At 42.9% G+C, this 14,224-nt stretch overlaps 1 protein-coding gene across 2 annotated transcripts in view; it reads left to right on the forward strand.

The window, feature by feature from the left end:
- PPP6R2 (protein phosphatase 6 regulatory subunit 2) overlaps positions 1–14,224 on the forward strand; it is a 68,150-nt gene that overhangs the window by 37,893 nt on the left and 16,033 nt on the right. For both annotated transcript variants that reach the window (XM_035315054.1, XM_035315055.1), the window contains exons 12-20: positions 3,320–3,435; positions 4,355–4,440; positions 4,767–4,847; positions 6,492–6,589; positions 9,242–9,299; positions 10,708–10,835; positions 11,709–11,881; positions 13,419–13,581; positions 14,003–14,091. In XM_035315054.1, the coding sequence (XP_035170945.1) occupies positions 3,320–3,435; positions 4,355–4,440; positions 4,767–4,847; positions 6,492–6,589; positions 9,242–9,299; positions 10,708–10,835; positions 11,709–11,881; positions 13,419–13,581; positions 14,003–14,091 (992 nt within the window). The remainder of the gene's footprint in view (positions 1–3,319; positions 3,436–4,354; positions 4,441–4,766; positions 4,848–6,491; positions 6,590–9,241; positions 9,300–10,707; positions 10,836–11,708; positions 11,882–13,418; positions 13,582–14,002; positions 14,092–14,224) is intronic.

Raw genomic sequence — 14,224 nt, forward strand, 5'->3', positions numbered from 1 at the left:
GCCTTCTCCTCTCCAGGCTGAGCACCCCCAGCTCCCTCAGCCCCACAGCAGAGGGGCTCCAGCCCCTGAGCACCCTCGTGGCCTCCTCTGGACTCGCTCTGCCACGTCCCTGTCCTGGTGCTGGGGCCTGGAGCTGAACGCAGGCTCCAGGTGGGGTCCCAGGAGAGCGGAGCAGAGGGGACAGTCCCCTCCCTGCCCTGCTGCCCGCGCGGTGCTGGTGCAGCCCAGGACACGGCTGGTTTTGGGGCTGTAAGCGCACATGGCCAGCTTGTGTCAAGCTTCTCATCAACCACCACCCCCACGTCCTTCTCCTCTAACGCTGATCTCATGCTGATTGCTGTAAAACCTAAGTAATTAAAAGCAAACAAACAAAGAACACCACCACACAGACTGAAGTGAAAATGCTACCTATGCTCCTGTTTCGTAGCCCATCTGAATGCTGTGGTCCCTCCTCCTTGTTTTTAGCTCTTTATAGCTTCAGAGTTCACTGCAGTCCCACTCTGCTTATTTCAGGCTCACTGTCAGGCCTGCAGCCCCTCGGGCAGTTGATACCAAACTTTGCTGGTGGTTTTATTGCACAGCTGTCACAGCGCACAGCTTTGTAGGTAGCAGAAGTATCTGCGGTCCCTGCTTAAGAGTTTTCCTCATTAAGTTAGATGGGGACTAGAACTCATACATATTTCATGCCAAACAGTCCGGTCACCGCACCGGAAAGAATCTTAGTGGTGAAAATTAACACTGAGCTAACAGAGAGGCCTCTCAGACGGTGTCCCTTAAGAAGTTTGAGTTCATACAGAGATTATCGTATGCACTCCATGAGGAGATGGAGTCGAGCCCTGGGACCCCCAGGGTCAGAGATTCCAAGCTGAGAGCTTGGGAACTAATTCTTAAAAATCAGCAGAGAGAACGGTGGTGATACGATTTCCTGTTGGAATGTGGAATTTCTCTTTGGGTTCTCCTGGTTTTAGGTGTTCCCTGCATTTTTGATAAAGGACTTTGTAACTACTAAAACTTAACTTCTACATACGGCACATAATTATTGTACTGCACTACATTTGCCTTGGTGGTTAGAATTTAAAATAGGTAAATTCTGGTCATCAATACGACTTGATAGGAAACTTACTGTAGCATATATTTGTTTGCCTTCTTATTCCTGTAAGAGTAGTAACCACCGAGTGTGATATGGTTGATAGCAGTTTATCGGTGTTGAAGTAAAAGTTAATTTTCCACGCTTGCTGTCTGCATCCCAGCAGTGTGCTGAGGACTGCTCAACTCAAAAAATGCTCGATTGGTCCTCCCAGAGCACACAACCTCTGTCAGATGCAGCATTGCTGTAGGCTGCTTCTGTCACCACGCACCTTAAATTTTTCAGAAAGCCAAGCTTGCAAGATTGCTGAACAAACATACAGAGAGAAACAGGAGGGTGCTGCTGTGCTTGGAAGGGCTGCGTGCCTTCACCCCGTCTGCCGGCAGGCTTTGTCCTCCGGAGCTCTCGTGGGGGCGTTTGGCCTTTAGGAGGTGCAGGGGGGACTTGCCACGAGGTGTGCCTGCGTGCCCCTCCGCTTGCTGTACCCGCTGTCTGCAGCTGCCCGGTGCAGGCTCCGGGCTGAGGGATCGGCGCTGTGGCACCGGGGCACCTGGCAGCACCGCGTCCCTGGGCTGGGGCTGTCACCTGCTGGGCTGGGGTGCAACAGAAACGGCCACAAGTCTGCGTGCAAAAGGCTGTGGCGTAGCACTGAGAGCTTATTTGCAGGTGTTACTTGTATTTGAATAGCTCTAAACCCTGAATTCGAGGGCTGTCGTTGGTACAGGAACCTACACACCGTGACAGTTGGTATGGGGTTTGGGTACTGGGTTTTGGTGTGGGTGCCTGTGGACAGCAAGACAGGTGTTTGTTTGTTTTCTTCCTGAACGATCTGATCTCCTCACCTGCATGTGTTCAGCTCCAGCACTGGGGGAAAGACCGAGATGATTTCAGTAGAAACTTCTCCTTTTCAGAGGTGGAGGAGGTGATGACTGCGCTTCCCAAGAGGGGCAGGGGTCATAAAGAAAACCAAAAGTTCAGAAATGGTGCTGTAACCGCATGTTGTCAGAAGGAGCTGATTCTGGCTGATGGCGTGGCTCTGTTCTACCTGTCAGCTGTGACTGCTGCACACAAATCCTCAGAGCAAGGGCAGAGAATTGGCATGAGCACAGCACACCGGCCCAAAATTAATTCCAATGTATCCAGTGCCTTCCCTCTCCAAAGGAAAAATGGAAGTCCTTGTTATGTGCTGGCTCTGCTAACGTCTAGGAAAGAAAGCTTTGTTTTACAGCTGGAGACTTAACATGAGCTGGAGACTTCTTGCCATGCCATTCGTGAGGGTTTTATTTTATTTACTTTAATTCCGACCCACCAATTTTATCTGTGGTTGCTTGAGTCAACCTTGCATACACCCGTGCTATGTCGAGAAATGATCATTTCTGAACTTAGCTTCAGTGTCTGGTGTGCTTGACGTACGTAGCGCTACAACCGAGTAACAGCGTCGTGTCCACGAGTTCTGTCTGAGCTCATTTCAGCACCTGCCAGCTGAAAACCAGAAGTGCTGCTCCGAACATGTTCCTGTGAAATTCCTCACCAGTGGTCTGCCGCTGGTGTTCACGTGTTTCTTCCCAAATAGTTTGCATACTGTGGAGAGCAGAATTATTTCAGGCTTTCATGCTCTGATCTTTAGATTCCTTCTTTGCTATCCAGTGAAGGAGAACCAAAGTGGCTTAAAGACTGCCTGGGCTTAGTGCTGGCTTCTTCTTTTTTTGTAAGGGACAAAGCGTACGGCTGCAGATCAGCCTCTTCTGTTCTCTCAAATTCATCTGCTAAATACCTCAATTGCAAGTAAAACTAAAGCTTTTTTAGTAGGAGGGATGTAAATTCTTACTGCCGTGTTTCCATTATTGAGAATTATAACCAGAATATTCAACTCTGCATTCATCTTTAAAGGTACCGTGTTACCTTACAGCTTAACCCAGTTACAAAGAGTCCGCAGGGCATCCTAAACTGGATGAATAGTCTCTTCCGTCTCGATACATGCAGAAATGCAGAAGGGTTCATTTGTTCTGGGTAAACTCGTCCTGTGCCCTGCCTGCATGCATACAGAGTGCTCCTGCTGCTTCGGAGCTGCAGCAGCTTTTGTTAACGCTGCCTGCAGTAACGCTTACATGTGTCAAAGTACTGCGGCAGCGGGGAGCTCTCAGCACTTCTAGGTCCTGAAATCAGTTATGACTGCGACCGTCTGGCTCTCGGTGTCTGGTTATATTGCTACTGGCTGTTCTCTCCTTTCAGGGCAGAAGGTGGAATGAGGCGAGGCAACATGGGCCACCTCACCCGGATAGCCAATGCTGTGGTACAGAACATGGAGAAGGGCCCCATGCAGACTCAGATTAGCGAGTTCATTAAAGGTATAATCTCCTTTCTCCATCCCATTGGTTTTTCCTTCATTAAATAACCCTTGCAGGCCTTTTGGAAAAGTTTTATTGCATTGTGTTACGTGAGGGTCCCTTTTGTAATGCAAAGGATTACTAATTAAATACCACCATTTCCCATAATTAAAAAAATATTTAGACCAAATTCAGTTGCTCTTTGTTTTTTTATACTCATGTCAAAGCTGTCAGAACGTTGGTTTTGTAACCAGAGGCTGAAGGTAAGCTTTTTGTGCCACAGGATGCTTGTTTTCATTGGGTTTTTACATACTTCTATGAATGCTCATTCACAGCACTCTAGGGTGATGTTTATAACTGGTGTTTATATACTTCCTTACTGTTGTACCTGTCTGAGAGGAGGAGACATGAGTAAGTGATCACAGAGGCCCTACCCCTCTGCTGTGTCAGAGATACTCATGCTCTTTCCATCATATCTTCACTGGACTTTTTTTTGAGACCTAATTTTATCTGAGAGCTTTTGCGTGAGAGGAAATAAGATTTTCCATCTGCATCTATTATCAGAAGCAGTGACTACAAATATGACTTGAATTTCCATTTTTGGCTTCTCATGAGCATATCAAATGGTATAGTGACTTGGTTTGTTGTCATACCTGCATTAAAATTGATAACTTAAAAATATTATAGTAAAGGCTGGAAGTTTCACAAGTCATCGTTATTTCTTTCCATTGTTTTGCTGTGCTGAGTCCGGCTGGGATGAAGTTGGCTGTCCTCATAGCAGCCCTAGGATGCTGTGTTTTGGGTTTGCACTTGCACAGTTCATGCGTCACAGCTCACGTGCAGGTTTATGTGGCGGCCCAAGGACTGCCAGGTAACCAGTGGGGCTCTGAGCCTTTCTCTCTGAGTTGTGGTAATCTTTACGGTGACCTTTGTGTTACAGAGCTGCCCGAAGACTGCAGAGGGAGATGGGAGAGTTTTGTAGAAGAGACGCTGATGGAAACAAACAGGAGGAATACGGTGGATTTGGTGAGAACGGTGATGTTGTGCATACTTCAGATAGGCCTGCTCTCTTCTGGAGTTTCTTTAATAAAAAATAAGTGATGCTGCTGGTTTTTTTCTTCTTGATTATATGAAGTATGCTTTCAAGGACAGACTGTCTGTAAACATATACGTACATTTGTACATATATATATTCCATAATATATGTTCTTCAGCTAGCAGCAGCTCTCATTTGTGTTGGTAAGCTCTAATCCATGTTCTAATCCACTGGGACAGTTTCTGCCCTCTTTATGTGTTTTCAAATGAAAGCATTTGAGCTTTCTTAGCTTTCCTTTGTCCTTTTCTTCTTTCAGGTGAGCACTCACCATCTGCACTCTTCCAGTGAGGATGAAGACATTGAGAGTGCTTTTCCCAATGAACTTTCTCTCCAACAGGTGAGTTCACAATGTGTTCTTTGCTGTTTCCGGGGAGCTTCCTTCTCTGATTCTTCTTAAATCCTTCCTATTATAGAGCAGCTTCGTAAATTTTACTCTCAGTGTGTTCAGCTCTTAAGTATTTTTCCAGTATTGTTACTTAAGTGGCAGGCTTCAATCTAGACTCGAGCTGGGAATAAACGTGGCTCAGACTGCATCCAAGTCCCAGATACATGATGTCTCTTAAATTCCTGTGAGACACTGCGTATTTCTTCTCTCTTTCCTGGTTCCCTGCACAGTAGTGCGTTGAGTCATCCCGATGCAGGAGACGAACTGTGGCGTAGTGGTGTAGTTCCCAGCCAACAAGGTAGTTTGCATCACCCACCTGCATCAGAATTGGAGCTGGTAGGGGGGTTCTGCTTCCTCTTGAGCTATACAGACTTCAGTTAAAGATTGGAAGAGCCGTACTAAAATGTTAGCAAGTAAAGATCATTAAACAGTAGCAGTAAGAGCAGTAAAAAGCCTCGACTTAAGGAGAAATGGAGGAAATCAAAGGGATTTATCAAAGACGTCAGGATCCTCAAAATTTGGTGAAGGGTCATCAGATATTTGGAAGCTGCTTTTCAGGATGAAGAATTGAGGCAATCTCCTCCCCACCATTTTTGATGCTAAAAACATGAAGAGCATTAACAGAAAATAGAAGTTTCAACATGTTTAGTAAGAAGTTACTTATGGGGATTAAAAAGGCAATCTCAATCTGAAATCTAGTTAAGGGGTAAAAAGAGTTGAAAGAGTTTACAGTTATGCTTTTGCTTGAATACTCTAACTGGTTACACTGACATTACAAATACCTTTCTTTTCCGGTGCTGATACTTAAAATGCTCATTTAAAAAGGGAAATTGCATTGCTTTTGTGAAAAAAAATTGTTTTGTCTTTTATTGTGAGAAGTAGTAATAAAAATATTGGCAGGAAGGTGGGTACTTCACATCACCTGCGGTGGAGTCATGGCAAAGTCCCACTGATGTGTTTGAGTTGCTCAGCTGTAGCTGTAGTGGGCCAACTACAGAATTCAGAATTACCCTCCCAATTGGATGAGTGATCTGACAGAAACAGACAATGCATAAGAGCAAGCATAAGATCCTGTTTAGAGGCAGAATCAATCCTTTTCATACATAGCGGATGAGACATGGGTGGTAGGCGAGAGTGTGACCAAAGGAATATCTGGGCAATTATCCTGCGTGGAGGCTGAACAACGGAGGATCCAAGATGCTGTGGGAAACCAGAAATACCTTCTTGATGTCCGTTATGGGTTTAAGTTGCTGCAAGGTGAATTTCATGTTCATCAGGGGAAAACAAACAAATGAATAAAAGCCAATACAATGGTCTATGTGTAACACGTAGAATAATGAAGGCAACAAATGATTTCCTAGAAAAAAAACATAACTCTCTTTGGAAGACGTTAAGAGCAGATCAAGAAGCATCTGTCCAGGACTTGTAGAAGTTAGTTTGGTCTTGCCTTGAGAAAGGGGATTGGAGTAGGTGATGTCTCAAAGTTCATCAGTTTGCTGTCATTTTCGTGCTTTCTTAGAAAACGTGTTTTCAGCCAGCTTAACTGAATATCTCTGGACACCTCTCTGATAGCTCTTTTTGGGTTCCATTGCTCAGGCCTTCTCTGAGTACCAGATCCAGCAGATGACAGCTAACTTCGTGGATCAGTTTGGCTTTAACGACGAGGAGTTTGCAGACCAGGACGATAACATAAAGTGAGTTTATAAAACTTCAAGAGGCTTATGTTGAGCATTTAAGCCTCTTTGCCTCTAAGCTTTCTTCTTGTGGTGCAGGTTTTAAAATGGAGCTCACTGTATACCTTCTTTGGTTTGAAACAAACAGAAGACTGGTCAATGGCCTGGGAACATCTGACATTTTATTCACAGTGGTTCTTTTTAATATCTTAATAGATTTTTATCGATTTTTTTTCTGATCTACAATGTCAGTTGTAGAACCAAGGAAAAATACTTCTTTGTTTTGATGAGTAGCACTTTAATAAAACATGCAGTTATTACCCAGCCACATTCTAGAATAAATTTAGCTGCAGAAAAGGCAAGGCATTAGAGCATTAGAGCTAACTCTAGGGAATTGTACAGATATTTGCCAGTGGCATTAAGTCTTTATTGAAAGTAGGAGTAAAAGAATGGTGTTCTGATAAAGTCCACAGAAAAATTAGCCATTTTTTCACTTATGAATATGGAAATGTAGATAAGGCAGGAACAAGTAATTGTGAATAGAAGGTATATACAGGTGGATTTAGGGTTACATGACCCTAAAAGTGGTGTTTAAAAGTGGTGCTACTTTTATAGAAGAACTGCTGTAACACAATTAAAACTGCACCTTGCCTTCTCACCTTAAAAATCCAAGCTAAGGAAGTTACTGGGACTGTAGTTATCCTGCTTGTCCATACTGGAGAGCTGTAACCATTTAGTATTACACTTACTGGCAGAGTAGTGCTCCAGGAGGATACCCAGCATGGCGTTCAGCTTCTCAGCTTTGCCCATTCACTTTCATCTCGTGGCAGTGCTTGTTTCAATCACAAGACGTGTTTGTCCAAGGTGACAGGGAGAGAGTACGTGGTGGTACCTGCTGTACATAACGTCCTGAGGGTTGATACTCACAGGCCAGCAAATGCTGGGGTCTGCTGTGCAAAACCTGTAGGATCCTGGCATCCTGGAGTTCTTACCGAAGCAGGAGGCTTTTAGCACAGAACGCTCTGGGCATGCCTTACTGCTCTGTGGCTGCTCCAGATTTGTTTTATTGAGGATTCTTTTGCTGCTCCTGCAAAGACCGTATTTTTAGCAACTACTGGGCTCTGTGAAATACCTTAAATAAAATGACAATGTAGAAATAGCTTAGCTGCTACAGAGTTGCTTTCAAGCATGAATCAAAGTAGCTTGTCCTGATGGCCTTCCATTTTTGTTAGCTCTGAGAGTCAGAGGTCATTACAGTCTCAGGAACTCCATCGTTGTGTTTGCCAAACAGTTGGAAGCTGTAATTCTGATGTGGAGGAAGGGTTTAGAGTCTGTCTTTCCCTTCTGAGCATTGTAGATGTCAAGATGTTTAATAAGTCTAGTAAGTTCCAGACTAGAAGGAGAGATTTCTTTGAATATGGATCACTTAGTTCTGAAGATTAAAAAAAATCTTACCAGACAACAGCAAACATTGAACTTGTGTGTAAGTGGAAAGGAAGGGTTAAATTATATGAAGGGCTGCTGAAGGAAACTAATGTACATATAGAACATGGAACTGAGCAAAGTCTGTAAGGGATGTGCTAGACTTCTCTGTATTTGCAATTGGAAAGGAGAATATACTGCAGAGCTTCTGGTACTGAGCCTTCCGCGGATGGCGCTCCGCGTCATTTGTTTTCCAGCTGTTGAAAACTTTGGCAGTTACCATTAATATTTTAAGAAGTATTAATCATGCTTCCATGTCCTGGTGCTTCGCACAACAATGGTTTTTGCTAATCACCCTTCTTTAAAGGAAAATAACACTGTCCGAACACAGAGATAACTAGATACGGTGAAAAAACGTTGTGTGGGCCCGCATTGTGCTGGTAGGTTGGAGTTTTTTGACCTGTAGCACCCTCTGCTGTTCTTACAATACACACACAGGTCCCCATCGGAAATGGGGTTATTTAATGATTTTTTGCTCTTTTTTTTTTATTATTTTACTTGTCTTAGTAATGCATCAGAGGTGTTGCGCCACTCTGTACACCAGGATTCCCTGAGGTTCTTGTAATTATGTTAAAAACAGTCAGGTGTAGTCTTTTGTGGATATTTCTGGATGGATGCCCACCGATTCAGTCCCATCTCTGGGTCTTGCCTCATGCTGAGGAACCTGATGGAATTCCTGGTGAATGGAGGACAGGCATCCAGAGCAGTTGGATGCGGCTCCTTCTATTTTTAATTCATTATGACTTTAGCTGTTTTGTTTGTTTCTTTTTGTATAAGCTTTGATTCAGCTGGAGAGATTCAGTGAAAAATCTGAAGATGGCCTTTACGCTGCATGAGTAGTATTAGAGCTGCAAAATAACAGCCAGACATCGCAGTGGTAGCCATCAAAACTCAGAATACCTTATCAACAAGATCATGCCAAAGGTTCCACTCAGGTATTGAATCAGACCTAGGAATGAATATCATACATTATTTAAAATACTCAAAAATATGAAATGTTATTTCATCTCAAGGAAAGGAAACTACTGCATTTAATGCAGCAGTGAATATTGAGGGAACAACACAGAAGGCAGCAAGCGGCTCTCTGAAGGATCTCTGTGGGTAGCTGTCTCCTGGTCTTGTGCCAGGGCTGCAGAAGTGCTGTTTGTTACTCCCTGCTGTCACTGAAGTTTCTTTCCCTTCTTTTTGCAGTGCTCCTTTTGACAGGATTGCAGAGATAAACTTCAATATAGATGCAGATGATGACAGCGTAAGTGGGTATTTGGGGGTATTTATTTAACAGGATGAATTCTGGCAAGTTAATTCGTGCTTGAATCAGCTGTTGGTATTTTGAAATTAAAATAGCTGTTAGGTTGTTTTGGTAAAAGGTGCTGAGTCCAGTTAAGGACCTTGGGGCATTAAATGCACCCTTGTAGAATTTCCCTGTGTTTTATGGCTTTGATGAGGATCTCCAAAAGTAGCACTCTATGCATTGGAGGAATCCTTCTCTCTCTGCAGTGTGATTCTGTTGTCCCTATTTTCACTTTGATAATCTTTCCTTACACCAATTAAGAAAATAAATAGAGAATTGGGTTTCTTACGGGTCTAAATACTGCCATGCTGTATTGCCTTTTGTGTTTTATTGACCAAAATCAGTACTTACCGAAGAAACTGGGTAGTGGCTTAAAAGAGGTGATTCGAGGCTCATCTGTCCTAAATGAAGCTTGCTTTAGTCAATACTAAGGCTTAGGTTTCCTTGGTCTCAACATTTCACTTAAACAGTAGTATGAAGATTTTTCTTCCCCCTTCTGGCTGCTGTAGGCAGTGCTCTATAGAAACAGAAAGTCTGATTTCTTCGTGAAACTGCCAGCTAAGTCTGCAGCCACCAGTAGTTATTGATAGGCTTATCTTAGCTTGTTTTGTTTTGTTTTTCCCTAGTAGTATGTGATGGAATTCTCCCACAGCTGTTGATTTGGACTGTGCACCATCTGGAAGACAGCACTTAGTCTATCCCTTAATTTAGAGATGCCAGAAAGCTCAGATGGGCAGATCATTTGTATACTTACAGGGAAACCTCACTTTACCAGTGTCTGAAAAACTGCCCTTCCCAGAACGGAAGGTGATATGCTTTGAAGGGGTGTGCGTGTGCATGAGTTAACTATCATCATACGTAGAACTTCCCTGTAATTCTGTCAAGAAGAATGCACTCACTGAAACAAGTGGCACTGTGGATTTTTAGCCCAAGAGGGACAGATTGCCTCGCTTTAATCTCTAAGTTCCAGGCTGGTCAGTTTGTGAATCTATCCTTAAGGAAATTCTCTGCAGCCCTCGTACTACAGTGACTTTATATCCCTGCCACTGTGAGGGATGTAATAGAACAGCTGTGAAGCAACGTGCAGGAGTTCCTCCTACTCTGAAGTATTGTAGGGTGAGACTGTTCTGTTCCTTTCTTGATGTATCAAGGGCTTGCTGCTTCTGAGCGTACGGTGCTGTTGTTACTCCTGGACATCTGAGCATTGCTTGTTACGCAGCTTGGGATGGAAAATGAAATAAGCACAAACACCTTCATGGTGCTGGCTGTGTACAAATGCTGGCTTAGGGACTTGCTTATAACCCAAGTTCTTCTTTCTGTCTCCAAAGAGTGAATGGAATTTGATTTCTTTATCATACTGTTTCAGCCCAATGCTTCCCTCTTTGAAGCCTGCTGCAACGAACGAATCCAACAGTTTGATGATAATGAGGAGGAAGAAGATATCTGGGAAGAGAAGGAGATAACCTATGCAACACAAGTTAAATCAAGAACACGGTAAGGTGAAAATGAAAGATCAATTTCTTTTTCCAAATGCTATGAAACTACGTTTCTGTGAAGTACATGCTTAATTGTTTATTATTTATGTGCTGTGAAGGCTTTTTCTGGCATAAAACAGTGCTGTACATGCTACGCTTCTGAAAAAAGAGCTGATGATTTGAATGTGAAAAGATAAAATTTGTGGGAATGCAATGACAGAAGCACCTAATTAGTGATTCTACTATCAAAGATTTTAAAAAATAAAAATAAAAACTCAGTTTGAAATACTTAAAACTTACTCCTTCCTCATGCTGGGACAATGCTGACAGCATTGTAAGACTGAGGATAGTAGACAGGATATTGATTTTCAAAATGCCAAATGAAGAAAAATAATGTTTTGCATGACAATGAGTGACGTCCCATGGTGCATCCCTGGCACTGCAAATCATTTACTAATGTGAAATCCTTTGATATAGTCAGTTACTGAATAGAGTCACTTCTATGACTGTAAGGCTGAAAATATAATCAAATGAGACAGGAAAAGTGGTCGAGACCTTGATGTCTGTTTGCCTAGCAGGAAGAAATCGGTTGTCTTGCTAATACACACAGTTGATACCAAACCAGTATTCCTCTCATTTCTACTGGTTTTTGCTACTGTTTTGTCTGTTCATATCAGTCTCCAGCCCAAATATGTCGCTGCAGCTTATTTCTGATTACAGCTCTGCAGATGCATTTTGACAAGCAAAGCCCTTGGGGTCTTCAGTGGAAATACCTGAGAAGTGCCCACTGTCACTTGACAGTTCCTGCCTTCTGCCTGGGGCAGGGAGGAAGCAGGTGAAAGATGAACTGCATGATGTCAGGGTTTTTCTAATCCTGAGTTCTGTGATACAGGTTTGGAGCATCTCAGACCTCAGAGAGTTCAAAAAGTGATCTTGAGAACGGAGATCATGATGGTAGTGTCGACTCAGAAGAAGAAGAGGAAACAGAACAGCAGGTGCCTCCTTCCTCAGCAAACAGCAACAAGAATAATGTTTCTGAGCAGAAAGATTCAGACTCTTCTGAAGGTAAGGAGTTTAAAACAGCATCATCCCATTTGAAAAATCCCATTTGAAAACTGGGCGGAGATCTGTATCATCTCATACGAGATCTGTAATCATCTCTGTGGAATAGCACTTTGCAGACTGCCCAGTTTCTGTGGCTGTTCTGTAATTCCACCTGCACAGACGAGAAGTGTGAATTTCAGTCTTCATTTTTTACCTTTAAAGCATTAGTTTGGTTGAGCCCTGTCCAGCTTCTTCAGAGTAGCGGTGTGCTGCTTCAGTTACGCTAGGACAACCACAAAAGTCCGAGAGCAATAACAATATTAGGAGTTGTAGTGTGAAAACTAATGAATAAAGTATCAGTAGAGGAGCATGTCCTCCTTACATTATATTGGCAGAGTTTTATGCAGGGCCTTGCTGAGTGTCTCCGCACCCCATGTATCTTCCTTTTCTGCCTCATTGCTCTTCTAGTTTTAGTTTGCATGTTGTAAAACCATTCTTAGAACGCCTCATGGAAGATCGGAGGTAGAGAGATTTTTCGCATGCCATGGTGCAAGTGATGCTGTGTAACTTCATGAGGCACACAGTGTCGTCAGCAGAACAAATTCAGTCAACAGAAATAAAGGGACACAAACGTTTTCCCAAAAGTTCTTTGTTCTCTACCTGTGGTGCAGTACCTGCTGTTGGTGCGAGCCTTTTCTGTTTAAAAAGTGTTTATTTTTTAGACGATATCTTTGTATTAGTAACTATAATCCATTTTTGTTCCTGTAATCAGCTTTCTGCAGCCATTTATTGTATCAGGTATTTTCCATTCTTATTAGAAAGAACCGGTATACACGACACAAATGGCAACCCCGAGGCTCATGTATGAGTGTAGCTACCCATGCAGACTGGGGTTCAAATTTTGGCTCAAATTTTGAGTGAGTGTAGGTTTGATGGATCTCTCCCTCTCTGAGTTGTGTTACATGCGGATCAGTTTGTATGACAGTCCTCTGCAATCTGTTCTTTTTCTTAAGAATAGATAATGAAAAACGCTTATTCAAAAACTGTTATCTGTAGGAATAAAAAATATTCTAATGAATAGGGAGTAGACTGGGATCTTCAAAGGAATATTATATGCTTAGTTTTACTCCAGATCACTTCTGTGATATCAAATGTTTTAATCCATGTACCAATTCCCTACCTGTAATTCCAAAATTAAACAGTGATTGAAATGGGTGAAAATGTTGCCTCTTAGGTTCTGACAAGAAACGAAGGTACTTGCACAGAGTTTGTTTGAAAAGCACCAGTACAAAGAATGAAGAAATTCATAAAGTGATTTTTCTTGATGCTTGTCTCTTGTGGATAACATTAATATTTATCAGAAATAGGATCTGGGAGCTAATTGTCTGTAATCTGTGAGACAGCTTCCTGAAGGTCCTGAAGGAGCGCCATTGGGTTGTCTTTTTTTATTTGTCTCTGGGATCTCGTTGGAGTGATCCAAATCACTTTGGGATACTTTTAGGATGGCTGAAGACTCTGAAAATTCAGCCGAATCCCAGTGGGTTGTTTTGTTGTGCAGGGTCTGGCTGGACAGCTGTGTTTGAGCCCGTGAACTCAAAGCCCCCCGCCCCCTGTGTTGCCATGGATGTTGGATCAAGTGTATGGGATTCAGCAGCCCCAGAGAACACCACGCCAGAGGAGAAAGGATGGGCAAAGTTTACAGACTTCCAGCCTTTCTGTTGGTAAAAGAGGCATAAATCCTTTCAGTTCCTTTATAACTTCTGAATAAAAACCACTGTAAATACATTTTGATGAAATACAATGATTGTGATCTTTTTTTTTCTCCCCCTTCCTTTCCCTTTGCTGTCCCTTTTGTTTTTTCATACTGTGTGAGTATTCTGGCTCAGGGCGTCATCTTTCCCTTTCCCCTCGAGTGCTTCTAACTGGAGTTGGCATGCATTATGATGCAGCAATTGTGTGTGTGCTGTAACTGCTGCTCCACCGGGACTACAGAACAGTAAATGAAGAAGTTTTTAGAAAGTTCTAAGTGTTTATGTAAGAAAAAAGCGATGTTTGAATGCTAAGCCCTTCTTTCAGGGATACTTAGGAGCACAACCAGGGTATCTGTACTTCATTCTCAACGTTTTTTTCCCCTTACTTCAGCTCAGAATCAGGTCCACGATGCAGTTCTCCTGTGGACACAGAAAGCAACGATTCCGATGGCAACCCGAAGCAGAGTCAGGACAAGAACTGTAAGTGAGAACGTTACAAGGCAAAGCGATGTATTATTTAATTATTTAAGCTGTTTGAAATACTGCATGGCATACTGAGTCTGCTGGGGAGAGCTTCCCTCCCCTGCTCTCTGCCTTACCGTACTTGACTCCT

The sequence above is a fragment of the Oxyura jamaicensis genome, chromosome 1, assembly GCF_011077185.1.
Source record: "Oxyura jamaicensis isolate SHBP4307 breed ruddy duck chromosome 1, BPBGC_Ojam_1.0, whole genome shotgun sequence".
Lineage (NCBI taxonomy): Eukaryota > Metazoa > Chordata > Aves > Anseriformes > Anatidae > Oxyura > Oxyura jamaicensis.